This window comes from Pongo abelii, chromosome 14 (assembly GCF_028885655.2).
Source record: "Pongo abelii isolate AG06213 chromosome 14, NHGRI_mPonAbe1-v2.0_pri, whole genome shotgun sequence".
NCBI lineage: Eukaryota > Metazoa > Chordata > Mammalia > Primates > Hominidae > Pongo > Pongo abelii.
In genome coordinates this window covers 106,276,973-106,292,327 of record NC_071999.2, presented here as the reverse complement: position 1 = coordinate 106,292,327, position 15,355 = coordinate 106,276,973, and the positions used below count along the sequence as shown (strand labels likewise).

Genomic DNA, 15,355 nt, shown 5'->3' with positions numbered 1-15,355 from the left:
TGACTCCCCAATAACATACTGCCATTGGTTCTCTCCCACAGGAATAATGATTTCCTATATTTTCCACACATAGAAAAGAAATGCCTGCAAATGGCTTGGCACATAGGAAGTGGCATTGACCCTCAGAGTCACAAGACTTGGGTCAACTCTCAGCTGTGAGTCATTGAGCTAATCATTTCTCTGGGCCCCCGTTTCCATTTACCAAATGTAGGTGATGACACCTCCCTGATTTCCTAGGGAGTTGTTAAAAGGATCAAATGAGTTTTTATAAACAGTAAAGTGCCAAAAAATGTAAGGTTTTACATGAAAACTAAATCCAAATACGAAACTGTCACCTTCTTTCTTAAAATTATACCAGAACCACTTGGGAATTACCATTAGAGAATAATATAGTCAATAAGTGTTCTGGTCTAGACTCAGATTCTGACCTGGATTCGAATCTTGGCTCTGACATTTCCTAGATATGTAGAAAGTTTCTTCATTTGTACACTGGGGATAATAATAGTACTTATCTAGGTCACAATGCTGCTATGAGGATTAAATGAGAATGTCTAACATGGCTAGCACAGTCCTGCATATATTATCATCAGCACACAATAACTTAAACAAAAAGTGGGGGAAATGGTAGGCTTTTAGACAAACTGGATGCATGCCTTCCAGCCACTGCAAAAAGGGAAACAAATCCTGTTTGCAGTGGCTGGAAAAAAATCCTTTCTTAAGATTAGATAGCACCAGCCGGGCACAGTGGCTCACGCCTGTAATCCCAGCACTTTGAGAGGCCGAGGCAGGTGGATCACAAGGTCAGGAGATTGAGACCATCCTGGTTAACACAGTGAAACCTTGTCTCTACTAAAAATACAAAAAATTAGCCAGGCATGGTGGCGGGCGCCTGTAGTCCCAGCTACTCGGGAGAATGGTGTGAACCCGGGAGGCAGAGGTTGTAGTGAGCTGAGATCACGCCACTGCACTCCAGTCTGGGTGACAGAGCAAGACTCCACCTCAAAAAAAAAAAAAAAATTAGATAGCACCTACTTTCATAAGCAAGATGTGGCCTCACGTGGCAGTTAAAACTGGTAAATCCACTAGCAAACATCTTAAAGAACAATCTGAACACTATTTCTGCCAAAACCAAAACTACTGTTGTTAACATACCCACAGTAGCATTCAGGTGAATAATACTAAATAACTCATTATCAGATAAATTCATTATCAGAATGCATTCTGCTTCGAAGAAGAAACTATCCTCAAAACTGGGTTAATGGAGCTATAAAACGACCTCACCAAGGTCAAAGTAAACATTAGTTTACTTCATCTTGCTTCATCTCTAAAATTCCAGGTGAAGGTCTTATCCATGTATTACGACACAGTATTTCATCGTGCATTGTAACAGAGCCCATGCCCTTCTCTGAAGACACTTAATTAAGTCTGGCTTTTTCCTGGAAGCACAGCTTTTCTTTCAAATAGACTATTTTGTCTTCAGGATCTTAGAGACTATTCCAATCTTCGGTGTCTGCCAAAAGCCAAGCTGAACACCTAATATTTCAGAGAGATGTTCAAGACTCAAGATTCTCCGGGCTCTGCCTCTGTACTAAGCTCAAGCACCAAGAAACTATACATGTCAACTCTAGAGCTCCATCATCCCACCCTTGACTCTTCAGCCAGGCCATTCTTCCCCATCCCGCTGTAGCAGATGTTGTCAGTGGCCACTCAGATCCTCTCTAACTGCTGTGTTGACAATTAACGGCTCACACCTGCCCCCTCATCTCGACCATGTTCCTGAACTATACAGTTCTCCATCAAGCCTGAGAGCTCCCCCCACCCTGCCTGGCCAAGGGCTGACTAACACTGCATTCAAAAGGCCAGTCCCAGCACCTCACGGTGGGGTTTGATTAGGAGCACAATCCGTGCCCTAGAGCTGTTCCATCCAATATGGCAGCCACGAGCCACATTCAGATGTGCTCTAAGAGTAAACTACACACTGGATTTTGAAAACTTAGTACCCAGAAAATGTAAAAGACCTCATTAGTGAATTTTTACATTTACATATTCAAATAATACTTTGAATATTTGAATATATTAAGTAAAATATATTAATTTCACCTTATTTTACTTTTTTTGTTTTTTTTAAGAGATGGGGGTCTCACTATGTTTGCCCAGGCTGGACTGCAGTGACTACTTACAGGCACAATTATAGCCCATGGCAGCCTCTAACTCCTAGGCTCAAATGATCTTCCCACCTCAGCCTCCTAAGTAGCTGAGACTACACGTCCCTGCCACCACACCTAGCTTCGTTTTACTTTTTTGTTTTTGAGACAGGATCTCACTATGTTGCCCAGACTGAAGTATAGTGATAGGATCATAGCTCACCGCAGCCTTGAACTCCTGCATTCAAGCAATCCTCCCACCTCAGCCTCCTGAAAAGCTGGGACTATGGATGCATGCCACCATGCCCCACTAATTTTTTTATTTTTTGTAGAGACTGGGCGGGGGGGGGGGGGGGGCGCGGTTCTCACTATTTTCCCCAGGCTGGTCTTGAACTCCTGGCCTCAAGCGATCCTCCCACCTTGGCCTCTTTGCTTTACTTTGTTAACATAAGTATTAGAAGATTTTTGTTTGTTTGTTTTTTGAGACGGAGTCTCACTCTGTCGCCAGGCTGGAGTGCAATGGTGCCATCTCGGCTCACTGCAACCTCTGCCTCCCAGGTTCAAGCAATTCTCCTGTCTCAGACTCCTGAGTAGCTGGGATTACAGGCATGTGCCACCATGCCCGGCTAATTTTGTATTTTTAGTAGAGATGGGGTTTCTTCATGTTGGTCAGGCTGGTCTCGAACTCCCGACCTCAGGTGATCCACCTGCCTCGGCCTCCCAAAGTGCTGGGATTATAGGTATGAGCCACCGCGCCCGGACCATTCTTTTATTTTTTAATTAAGATGTAATTCACATACCATAAAATTTACCCTTTTAAAAAAGTATACAACTCAGTGGTTTTTAGTATATTCACAAGGCATGGAACCATGATGGCCACTGATTCCAGGACATTTTTTATCACCCCAAAAAGACACCCCTTAACTATGCACAGTCACTCCCATCCCCTCTCCTCCAGGCCCTGGGCAACCACTAATCTACTTTCTGTCTTCATGGATCAGTCTATTCTGGAGACTGCATATAAACACAATCATACAATAGCGACCTTGTGTGTCTACCCTTCAAAAGTCACTCTTAATTCCTTCCTTTCCCTGTTTGTACATACCTTACAGATACTGTAGGTTCAGCTCCAATTAATTATTGTTCAAAACAATTATTGCTCAAAAATGCTAACAATCATCTGATCCTTCACCATGTTAGCCAGAATGGTCTCAATCTCTTGACCTTGGGATCCGCTCGCCTTGGCCTCCCAAAGTACTGGGATTACAGGTGTGAGCCACTGCGCCCAGCCTCACTTCTTTTCTTAAACCCCATGAACCAACCTCTGCTTCCAAGTTTTCTTCTGCAGCATCCTCACCTCTCTCAGCCTTCGTAGAACTGGAGAGAGGGCCTTGCGCTGGATTAGGCTATGGCTTAAGGAAATGTTGTGGCTGGTTTGATCTTCTATCCAAACCACTAAAGCTTTTGCCATATCAGCAATAAAGCTGTTTCACTTTTTTAAATCAGTTGTGTGCTCACTGGAGTAGCACTTTTAATTTCCTTCCAGAACTTTTCCTTTGCATTCACAATTTGGCACAAGAGGCCCAGCTTTCAGTCTATCTTGGCTTTTGACAGGCCTTCCTCACTAAGCTTAATGATTTCTAGTTTTTGATTCAAAGTGAGAGATGTGTGACTCTTCCTTTCACTAGAACTCTTAGAGGGTTATTAATTGGCCTAATTTCAATATTGTTGTATCTCAGAGAATAGGGGGAGGCCTGAGGAGAGGGAGAGATATGGGGGAATAACTGGTTGGAGAAGTCAAAACACACACAGCATTTATCAATTATGTTTCTCCAACTTATATGGGCGTGGTTCACAGCACCCCAAAATATTTACAATAAGAATATCGAAGATCACTGATCACAGATCACCATAACAGACATAGTAATAATGAAAAAATTATCAAAATGTTTAACAGAGACACAAAGTAAGTATGTACTATTGGAAAGATGACACCAATACAGTTGCTCAAAGCAGGGTTGCCACAAACCCTCAATCTGTAAAAACAACAAAAAAAAGCAGTATCTGCAGGGCCAATAAAGCCAAGATATGAGGTATGTCTGTATCTGCCTTCAAACCCCACAGCAAGATACTGGCTCTAGCTCCAAAATGTATTCCAAGTCTGACCAGTTCACCAACTCCAGTGCCCTAGCGCAAGTTACCATCATCTCTAGCTTGGTCTTCTACAACAGCTTCCTGATGGGTCTCTCTGTTTTCACTCTTCCCACCCCAGTCCCCAGTCCTACTCCCACCCCTACTAAGACATTCGCTACATACTAGTCACAAACACCTTTTCCAAACATAAATTCAGTGTGCTTAAATGCCTCCAACCGGACTCTCATTAGTAAATTCCAAATAAAAGCCCCTGATGACTCTGTCCCGCCTACCCACTCCTCCTCCCTCATCTCCTGAGATCACCCCCTCATTCAGTTCACTCCAACCACAGCAGCCACATTCATCCCTTAATTATGCCAAATGCAATCTCCCCTTAGAGCTTTTGCCCTGGCACTCTTTGGTGTGCAGTGCTAGGCCCCCATACAGTCACATGGCTGGCTGGCTCAGTTTCCTGTCCAAATGCCACACGCTCAGAAATGTCCCCCATGGTCTCATTAGGTAACATCCCCAACTCAGCACCACTACCACTCTCTATCCCATTAACCTATCTTTTTCCTTCAAGAGCCCTTCTCACTCTCTGAACTTTTCTATTTATACGAGCACAGTCTCCTTACTCGAATGTAACCACAATGGGAGCAGAAACATTCACGATTATATTCCCAGCTCTAAGTAGCGTCTGACACATACTACGTGTAGGTGAATTGAACGGTAGCCCCTAAAATGATGTGTCCATGTCCTGGAACCTGTGATAAAGGGTCTTTGCTAATACAACAAAGTGAAGGATCTCGAGATGAAATCATCCTAGATCTTGTCATGGCCCTAAATCCAATGAAAAGTGTCTTTATAAAAGAATGAGAGGGAAAGACGCACAAGGAGGAGGAGGAGAAGGCAGCCACGTGGAGACAGAGGCAGAGACTGGAGTGATGCAGCCACCAGAAGCTCAAAGAGGCAAGAAAGGATTCTCCGCTAGAGCCGTCAGAGGAAGCATGGCCCTGCTCATGCCTTGATTTCAGACTTCAGGCCTTTAGTATCGTGGGAGAATGAATTTGTTGTTTTAAGCCACCAGGTTCATGGTCATTTGTACAGCAGCTCTAGGAAACCAAAGGTTTCTTGAATAAATAATACCAAAGAGAGGGCAGGCACGGTGGCTCACATCTGTAATCCCAGCACTTTGGGAGGCCGAGGCAGGCGGATCAATTGAGGTCAAGAGTTCGAGACCAGCCAGGCCGACATGGTGAAACCCCATCTCTACTAAAAATACAAAAATTAGCTGGGCATGGTGGCACATGCCTGTAATCCCAGCTACTCAGGAGGCTGAGGCAGGAGAATCACTTGAACCCGGGAGGCAGAGGTTGCCGTGAGCCGAGATCACACCACTGAACTCCAGCCTGGGCAACATGAGACTCCATCTCAAAAACAAACAAAGAATACCAAAGAGAGTATGCCACATGGATGCTGTATTAGGTTTTGTGAATGAAATCACAAAACTGTATCTTCCAACATTCTTTAAATTCACTTTTATTTTGATCTTATTAGGTTGATCCCATCAATTTGTGGGGTTTTTTCTAACAAAAATGTCAGTAGGCATTTAAAATAAACTAATTTTTGAAAGTTATGCAATATGCTTATCTTTCAAAAAATATAATTTTGCTTCAACTGTTTAAGAGTGTTGTCAAAACAATAGTAGTATTTTTTGTATATAACACTTTACCATGCTACTAAAATTATTCTCATTAAAGATCAAAGATCTTATCAAATTCTTTCACCAATCTTTTTTTTTTTTGAGACAGAGTTCGTTCTTGTTGCCCAGGCTGGAGTGCAGTGGCGCAGTCTCGGCTCACTGCAACCTCCACCTCCCGGGTTCAAGTGATTCTCCTGCCTCAGCCTCCCGAGTAGCTGAGATTATAGGCATGTGCCACCATGCCTGGCTAATTTTGTATTTTTAGTAGAGACGGGATTTCTCCATGTTGGTCAAGCTGGTCTTGAACTCCCGACCTCAGGTGATCTGCCTGCCTCGGCCTCCCAAAGTGCTGGGATTACAGGCATGAGCCACCATGCCCAGACTTTTTTTTGAGACAGGGTCTTGCTGTGTCACCCAGGCTGTAGTACACTGGTGTGATCACAGCTCACCGCAGCCTTGACCTCCTGGGCTCAAGTGATCCTCCCTCCTCAGCCTCCCAAGTACATAGAACCACAGGCACGTGCCACCACACCCAGCTAATTTTTATTTTATTTTATTTTGTAGAGATAGCCAGGGGTAGGGGGTGGTATCACTATGTTGCCTAGGCTGGTCTCAAACTCCTGAGCTCAAGAAATCCTCCCACTTTGGCCTCCCAAAGGGTTGGGATTGCAGGCGCGAGCTACCACACCTGGCCTCATCAATCTTTTATTCCTTAGCCTCTCTGCACCTGGGACATAGTTAGGGAATATGTTTTAATTTCTTTTTCTCTCCTCTGTACGTGCCATAGTACCTGGAACTTAGAAAATGCTCCACAAACACTTTATGAGTAAAGAGCTAGATCTCTAGACAAATGAATGAATGAATGCTAACTACTTCTTGAAATTTCTTTCCTAGGTTTGGTAACACTACACTACATTGGCTCCTCTCAAACCATACCTCTAACTCCTCTTGTCTCTTCTACCAAATCCTAATTTAGGGTTATAAGACGAAGCATTTATTCAATTAAATATTAACTGACTCACTATATCCTTCAGGGTTCACAGATTCTAACTCTAACTCTAGCCTTGTATCCCTGGCCCAAAAGCCACCCACTGATACCCTCTGTCTTCCCAGCACCTCAGCATGGCTCCTGTGGGCATCTAACTCCAGATACCTACAATGAAACACTATGTTTCCAGCCCCACCGAAAAAATGTTTCTTCCCAAATTCCTTTTTCATCCTTGTTCTCCCACCTACATTTTTTAAAGTTTGGAATAATTTAAACAAATCCTCTTCCCTCACTCTTCATCAAAAATGTCATCATCTTTTCCTTTTACTTAGAAAAGGACTAGGGCAGTTTTTACCTGTTCTGAACCTCTCAGGAACAGAATAAAATCCAAATGGTAGATGTATAAATATATAAATGTCTATAAACATTTTTTTACACCAGAAACTAGTTTCTGTAATAACCTCAGAAATTTTTTTTCCCAAATGGTTTGTCAGAAATTTATCAGCATGTTGGAAAGATTAACCTCCAGGCAATTCTAAAGCATTCAGATAAGCCTAAACATTCTTTTCCATATTTACTGATTACAAAAGAAAATAATGGTTTTCAAGTAACACAGGGCTTAAACATTCAAATTTCATGAATGCATCACACAATGAGACCATGATTCAAATGAGACAATTTGTAATTAGAAAAGCAAGCCGAGGTGGGTGGATTGCTTGAGTTCAGGAGTTTGAGACCAGCCTGGGCAACGTAGCAAAACCCCATCTCTACAAAAAATTAAAATTAAAATTAAAAAATAGCCAGGTGTGGTCGTACGTGCCTGTGGTCCCACCTACTTGGGAGGCTGAGATGGGAGGATGGCTTGAGCCCAGGAGGCAGAGGCTGCAGTAGGCCAAGATCATGCCACCGCACTCCAGCCTGGTCAACAGAGCCAGACCCCATCTCAAAAAAAAAAAGGAAGAAAGAAAAGAAAGCCTTCAGAATCATATTATCTAAGGTTCAAATACTACTTCAGCCAATTGTGCTTTTAAGCAATTACTTAACTGCCCTGAGCTTTGTTTCCTCTACTGTAAAACTGGGATTTTTTACCTAGTTGTTATAAGGATAAAAGATATATGAAAAATCACACAGTCAGGCTCGGTGGCTCATGCCTGTAATTCCAAGCACTTTGGCAGGCCAAGGCGGTGGATCAAGAGGTCAGAAGATGGAGGTGGCCAACATGGTGAAACCCCATCTCTACTAAAATACAAAAAAAAATTAGCCGGGGGTGGTGGCATGCACCTGTAGTCCCAGCCACTTGGGAGGCTGAGGCAAGGGAATCGCTTGAACCCAGGAGGTGGAGGTTGCAGTGAGCTGAGATCGTGCCACTGCACTCCAGCCTGGCAACAGAGCGAGACTCCATCTCAAAAAAAAGAAAAGCAAAGAAACATCATGCAAGGCATATAAGAGTTCAATAAAAACTATAGCAATTACCATAAAACCAACATCCTAGAGCCACTGAAAACATTTACGCAGAAGAAAAAACTAGGCATTAAAACAGAATGTGTTTAAAAAGCTGATACACAAAACAAATAAGACTAAAAGGTGAACTCTACATATACCCCAAAAATAAATAAACTCTGTTGACTGGCTAAAAGAATGGTCAGAATTCTCTAGACTAGACCTTAGAGTTAGCTGGCTGCTTTCCAACCAACCAAAAGGTTTGCAGAGGTGGAGGGAGGGATGGGAGGGGTTAAAATCTTCAAAAGATTCAGCTTCAAACAGACTCAGTAGAGCATATTTCAAGTTCATAGAAGAGAAGCGCAGAGAGAAGCTAAGCAGCAGCTCAAGTTCCCCTAGAGTGATAGTGAACTTCAGAGATGCTTCCCACCCCAAGGAGGAATTCTTTACCGGTACAAACATAATGCTACTCTATTGTTACACATTCAGCACCTATTGTGTCAAACATTGTACTAAGAACACAGAAATAGACAAGATGCAGTCTCTGCCAACACATTAAAAGGAAAAAACCAGGTAAGAATCATCAAAGCTTATGTATTACACAGTAAGTGTATAACAAGTGTACAACAGTAAGTACAGTAACAGCCTTCCTCTCAGCCTCTCCAATCTAAAATGTCAGTGTCATCCCTCCCACCTCCAACATCAATGTCTTCCCACTGCTCTAAGACAAACACCAAACCTCATAATATGATCTATAAGAGCCAGCATGGTCTGACTCCTGCCAGCTTCTCCAACACCATCTACTCTCTGCATTAGAGAGGAATCTGTAGGCTTTTTTCAGTTCTTCTAACCTGTCATTCCCTCTGGCCACAGGACCTTTGCACACACTGCTCTCTCACATATAACATTCATCTCCTCTGTTTATTAGAGAAGGTCACTTCATCCTTCAAAACTTGTCTCAATTTTCAGTTCCAAAAGAAAACACTCCCCTACCGTAGGTAGTACAGTATGATTAAGAGCACAGGTTCTGGAGTTCTAAATCCTGTTTGCCACTTATTGGCACTATAGCTTCTAGCAAGTCACATTAACACTTAGTGCCTCACTTTCATCTTCTGTAAATGGGGGACATACGACTGTTGTGAGATTGAATAAATTAGTTCAAGCAAAGCAACAGAACAGTATCTAGGACACAGAACTCAAAATCTTGGCTTGGTCACATCCCTCTATTTTATTTTCTTATAGCACCCGGGCATCTCCCCTAATACCATTTTACACTTATTACACTCTCCCTACTAGAGTAAAATTTCTAAGAAAGCAGAAACCATATTCATTCCCCAGAAGTGGAAGACAGGAGATATTCAGTAAATATTTGTTGAAAAAAATAGCTACAAGGACGAAGCTGACGCCCAAGGAAGAGACAAAGCCAATATACAAAGCCTCATGTGCCTGACCCCAAAGCCCACACTTTCCACCATACCAAGTTGCCTCCTATGTAAATGCATAAGTCTTACAGCTGCAATTGAAGTGGCCAACAAAGATGAACAGAATGATAAAGATTAAAGAACACTAAACTGAATGGGAACACAGAAAACAGTGAAAGTCCGCACGCTGAACTGGACACAAAACAAACATAGGTGCCACTCACTTCCATGTCGATAAGCTCCAGCTCTCATACTGCCCACCCGGGGGCTCGGTTCCCTCCTCTTTAAAGAGGAGGTAGGATGGGGCAGGTCGTCTCTAAAGTGTCTTCAACGTCTAAAATTCAATGACTATAAAACAAGTTATGTGGCAATGTTTTAATAATTATTTTTTAAAAGGAAGTTTAACAAGCACACTGAACCAGCTGACAGATGGTTTTCAGGGGACCTTCATTTTAAAGAATGTGTTCAAGTGCCTCAACAAACCTTATAAAGTAGGTTAGGTGGTCTGTGCCCCAGAATTAAGGACAGACTCGATGTTGACGGGAGACAGAGCTCAGAAGCACACACAAGCACTCCAACCTGTTTGTCAATCTGCCATCATGACAGCGTAGGTATACAGAACAGTCATGAAATGTGTTTAGAACAGTGCCAAAATCAGGCTCACCACTACACCGAAAAGGAAAGTAAGTTCACGGGATGCATTTGGTACACAGTAGACTGGGGTGTCATACAGTTAAAACAGGCTTTCAAATGAAACGTAAAATCTATTAGCAGTCCTGACATGGTATAATACTTTAAAAGATAAGACAAACTCACAACCCTAACTCTACTTGAGCAACATTTCACAGTGTCCCTTCAAAAATGCTGGAAAGAGGCAACAGAACACGGAAACTATAAGGACACCTAAAAACACACCCTGGAAAGCTTAAGACAAAGCCAATGCCGCGGGGCCCTGGAAGCAGACCTCGGGCAATATGCCCGCCCAAAGCCGTCAGCCGCCTCGGAGGGCGTGCGGGCACCCAACTGCCTCCGCCCTAGGCCTCTCTGCTCCGCAGGATCCCCGCGAGAAACAGCTGCAACGAGGGATGCCTCCTGAGACCGCTGCCACGCGACCTCCGGGAGGGAGGAGAGCAAGCGGTGTAGCTGAGGTGCAACCGGGGCGTGGGGGCAGCCGGACCCAGCCAGCGCTCTCCCGGCGCCAGCCGCCCAGAGGAGGCACGGCTGGAAGCCCAGTGAAGCCCGGACCCGCGAGGCCCCGTTGCTCCTCACCTTCAGGGTCCGCAGCGCCGCGCTCAGCATCAGCTGCTGCGGCGGCCACCGCCCACGCCGTCCGGCAGCGACCAGCGATGCTGTCCCGACCCAAAGCCCCGCCATTGTTGTCCCCGCAGACCGCCCCTCTGCTGACCTCTCACACAGCCGCAGGGGGCGGAGAAGGGGAGCGCATGGGCTCCGGCAAATCACGAGCCAGAAACCCGATGCCCCGCCCCCTAACTTGCGGAAAGGGGAGGGTGAGTGGTCCGCCAGATCCGCCGGATCCGGGATCCGGGAGACGCGCTAGGACCTGGAGGGCTAGTGGGCGGGCTGCGCGTCCGGCCGCTAGCGGAGCTGCAGGCCACCGGCTCTCCAGAGCCGACCCCAGGAGTGAGAGAGGCAGGGACGCGCGTGAGTTCCGGCGGCCTGCACCGGGCAAACCCCTTACCTTCCCAGCATCGGCTCAGCAACCCACGTGCATACAGGCCGGTTAATGTCAGTGAGTCACCTCCGCGCCTTGGCCACCGTGGAGTCCCGAGAATCCGAAGTTCCAGACGAATGCCCAAACTGCATTCCTGCATGTTCGAAAGCGTAAATTGCAAAGCACAAATCCAGGTAAGGTTTTGAACGACTGTAATAACACATAAAAAGTTCTAGGTCTGGAAATCAGAGATCCGAGCTCAAGTCCTACCTCTGCCACTTAATATGTGCGTGTGAAAGAAATTAGCCCCAACTAGAGTCAGTCTTTATTGCTTGCAAGCAGAAATCCTCGTTAGTACAACTACTGGCCAGGCGCAGTGGCTCACGCCTGTAATCCCAGCACTCTGGGAGGCCGAGGCGGGAGGATAACCTGAGGTCAGGAGTTGGAGACCAGCCTGGACAACATGCCGAAACTCCGTCTCTACTAAAAATACAAAAATTAGCTGGGCGTGGTGGCGCACTCCTGTAATCCCAGTTACTCGGGAGGAGGCTGAGGCAGCAGAATTGCTTGAACCCGGGAGGTGGAGGTTGGAGTGAGCCGGATCATGCCACTACACTCCAGCCTGGGTGACAGAGCAAACTCCGTTTTGAAAAATAAAATAAAAATTAGTACAACTATTAAGGGCCGGGCCGTGTGCTAGAGCCTCAGATTCCCTCTTGCTTTCGACTTTACAAGAACCTTAATGGAGTATATATTATTTCCATTTGGAGAAACTGAAGCTGTAGCAGGGTAAAGTCACTCAGCGAGTAAAAGGTCAAACTAGGGTTTGAACCCAAATCTGGCTGCCTTAGACTGGGCTCATGTTTTGCTATATTATGGAAATTTTAAAATATATACAAAACAGATAAAATAGTACTATGATCACCCAGATACCCATTACACCGCATCAACGAATCAACATTTTGTCAAACTTGTTTCATCTCTTCCCCTTTTTATTTTTTGCAGGAATATTTTAAAGCAAATCTAAGGCATCAGGCCACCTCACCTATAAACACATCAGTGTTAGGGGTTCTCCTCTTAACTACTTTGCATCTCCTGCAGTCACCTTGAGAGAGTTTCAAAGCTAGGAATGGCCTAGAGTACGCTACAGCATGGTAAATGCCCAAAGAGAGATAAATAAAATGGGGATCTCAGAAAGGTGACATTTAATGGAATTTTAGAATGTAAGTAGGGACTTTTGTGACAAAATGAAAAGGATTATCAATTTCACAGGACTTCTCACTTATGTACCTCTGTCTTCATTTTCTACCTGGGAAACTTGCTTTGCTTTTTCCTTTTTTTGTTTTTTGTCTTTTCCCCATGTTTTACCCTTTGGATTAGTTTTCCTTAGGTCCTATTTGTTTTTCTTATAGTTCTTTTTATGAAAGGCACTTGTAGCAGAAACTGCTTCTCATGCTATCCATTCTCCATGCATTACTTTAGTAAGAGTGCCCCTGAGATCTAGCTGGGTACATGGCCACCCAGCAAAAGGCTGCAATAGCCAGCCTCCCTTACAATGAGGTGTAGCGCCATGACTAAGGTCTGGAATGTAAGGACTGTGCCCTCCATGCCCTCTTCTTTCTTACCTAAATAAAGATCTACATTTCCCAACTCCCACTGCAGCAAGGGTGCTTACCAAGATTTGGTTACTAAGTTTTGGCCAATGGGACATAAGCACAAGTGACATAGACAACTTTTCGGTTATGCCTTTAAAGGGAAAGGCATGCCTTCCACTTGCCCTTCTCCTGTTTCCAGTTTGCCAGAATGTGGACACTACAGTGGAGGTAAAGTTGTCATCTCAGATGATAAGAAGGAAGTTAGGTGATCGGGGAGGCAAAACAATATACCAGGAGCCTTTAGGTGCCTGATTCTGTGGAGCTGCCATGTCAACCCTGGAACACTTTGTTCAGATTTTTATGCAAGCAAGAAAAATACTGTATCTTGTTTAAGTTATTGCATTGTGTTTTTTTGTTTTGCCTTTGTTACAGCAGCTACATGTGTGTCCTCACTGATAGAGGACTAATATTTATCTTTGCCTTTTCCATTTAAAGTTATAGATTGTGGCCGGGCGCAGTGGCTCACGCCTGTAATCCCAGCACTTTGAGAGGCCGAGGCGGATGGATCACGAGGTCAGCAGTTCGAGACCAGCATGTCCAACATGGTGAAGCCCCATCTCTACTAAAAATACAAACATTAGCCACTCATGGTGGCGGGCCCCTGTAATCCCAGCTACTCCGTAGGCTGAGGCAGGAGAATCGCTTGAACCCAGGAGGCGGAGGTGTCAGTGATCTGAGACCGCACCATTGCACTCCAGCCTGGGCGACAGAGCAAGACTCCGTCTCAAAAAAAAAAAAAAAAAAGTTATAGATTGTAAGGAAAATACCCCCAAGGAAGTTGAGGACACAGCAGAGTTGGACTGTCTCCAAACCTGTTCATTCTTCTGAGCGCACTGCTCGGAGCATCCTATTGGGCAGCATATCCTGGCCTCGTTTCCAGTTCCATGTGGTAATATACCTGATTTCTGGCCAATAAAATATGAGAGGACATGAAATTCAACAGCCCCTGGGCTTGGCTCATAAAACCTTCCATGCGATCCTCCACACCTTTTCACCTCTCAATTGCTGAGACTTTTCTAGGCACTACACAGAAGCAGCCTGGGTCTCCAGTAGCGAAGGAGAGCAGATCCTTCTCACTATCCTGCACCGAACTGTGACATGAGCAAAAAATAAAGTTTTTATTTTCTTACACCATTGAGATTTGAGGATTGCTAGAGCAGTTAGTCTTCCCAGCCTAATACAGTATTAGTAGAGGACAATTAGGCCAGACACAGTGGCTCATGCCTATAATCACAGCACTTTGTAAGGCCGAGGTGGGCAGATCACCTGATGTCAGGAGTTCAAGACCAGCCTGGCCAACATGGTGAAACCCCAGCTCTACAAAAAATACAAAAATTAGCCAAACATGGTGGCACGTGCCTGTAATCCCAGCTGCTCAGGAAGCTGAGGCAGGAAAATCTTCAACCCAGGAGGCGGAGGTTGCAGTAAACCAAGATTGTACCACTGCACTCCAGCCTGGGCGACAGAGTGAGACTCTGTCTCAAAAATAAATAAATACACAACAAAAAACCTTTTTCAGAATAAAAACGTACGTTAACAATATCAAGAATGGCCGGGCATGGTGGCTCACACCTCTAACCCCAGCACTTTGGGAGGCCCAGATGGGCGGATCACCTTAGGGCAGGAGTTTGAGACCAGCCTGGCCACCATGGGGAAACCCTGTCTCTACTAAAAATACAAAAATTAGTCTGGGCGCAGTGGCTTACGCCTGTAATCCCAGCACTTTGGGAGGCCAAGGCGGGTGGATCACCTGAGGTCAGGAGTTCAAGACCAGCCTGGCCAACATGGTGAAACCCCGTCTCTACTAAAAATACAAAAATTAGCTGGGCGTCATGGCGGGCGCCTGTTATCCCAGCTACTCGGGAGGCTGAGGCAGGAGAATCGCTTGAACCTGGGTGGCGGAGGTTGCAATGAGCTGAGATGGTGCCACTGCACTTCAGCCTGGGTGACAGAGCGAGACTTTGTCTCAAAAAAAAAAAAAATTAGCTGGGCGTGGTGGTGCATGTCTGTAATCCCAGTTACTCAGGAGGCTGAGGCAACAGAATCACTTTGTAAAAAGTAAAGTAGAGGCCAGGCGCGGTGGCTCACACCTGTAATCCCAGCACTTTGGGTGGCCGAAATGGGCGGATCACAAGGTCAGGAAATCGAGGCCGTCCTGGCTAACATGGTGAAACCCGTCTCTACTAAAAATACAAAAAAA

The 15,355-nt window shown here is 45.0% G+C and overlaps 2 protein-coding genes across 6 annotated transcripts in view; one reads left to right on the top strand and one right to left on the bottom strand.

Annotated features, from left to right (window-relative positions):
- PCCA (propionyl-CoA carboxylase subunit alpha) overlaps positions 1–11,284 on the bottom strand; it is a 461,053-nt gene extending 449,769 nt beyond the window's left edge. For 4 of the 5 annotated variants that reach the window (XM_054529192.2, XM_054529194.2, XM_054529193.2 and 1 more), the window contains exon 1: positions 11,098–11,250. In XM_054529192.2, coding sequence (XP_054385167.1) covers positions 11,098–11,202 — 105 coding nt within the window. In that variant the 5' untranslated portion in view covers positions 11,203–11,250. Of the gene's footprint in view, positions 1–11,097 lie in introns of all 5 variants that reach the window. The other variant, XM_024230769.3, reaches the window with a different exon arrangement.
- On the top strand, positions 11,271–13,932 carry LOC112128566 (uncharacterized). The gene is made up of 3 exons (XM_024230786.2): positions 11,271–11,280; positions 11,342–11,694; positions 13,591–13,932. The coding sequence occupies exons 1-3, from the start codon at positions 11,271–11,273 to the stop codon at positions 13,594–13,596; spliced, it is 369 nt and encodes a 122-aa protein (XP_024086554.1). The 3' UTR covers positions 13,597–13,932.
- Positions 13,933–15,355: the final 1,423 nt, after the last annotated feature.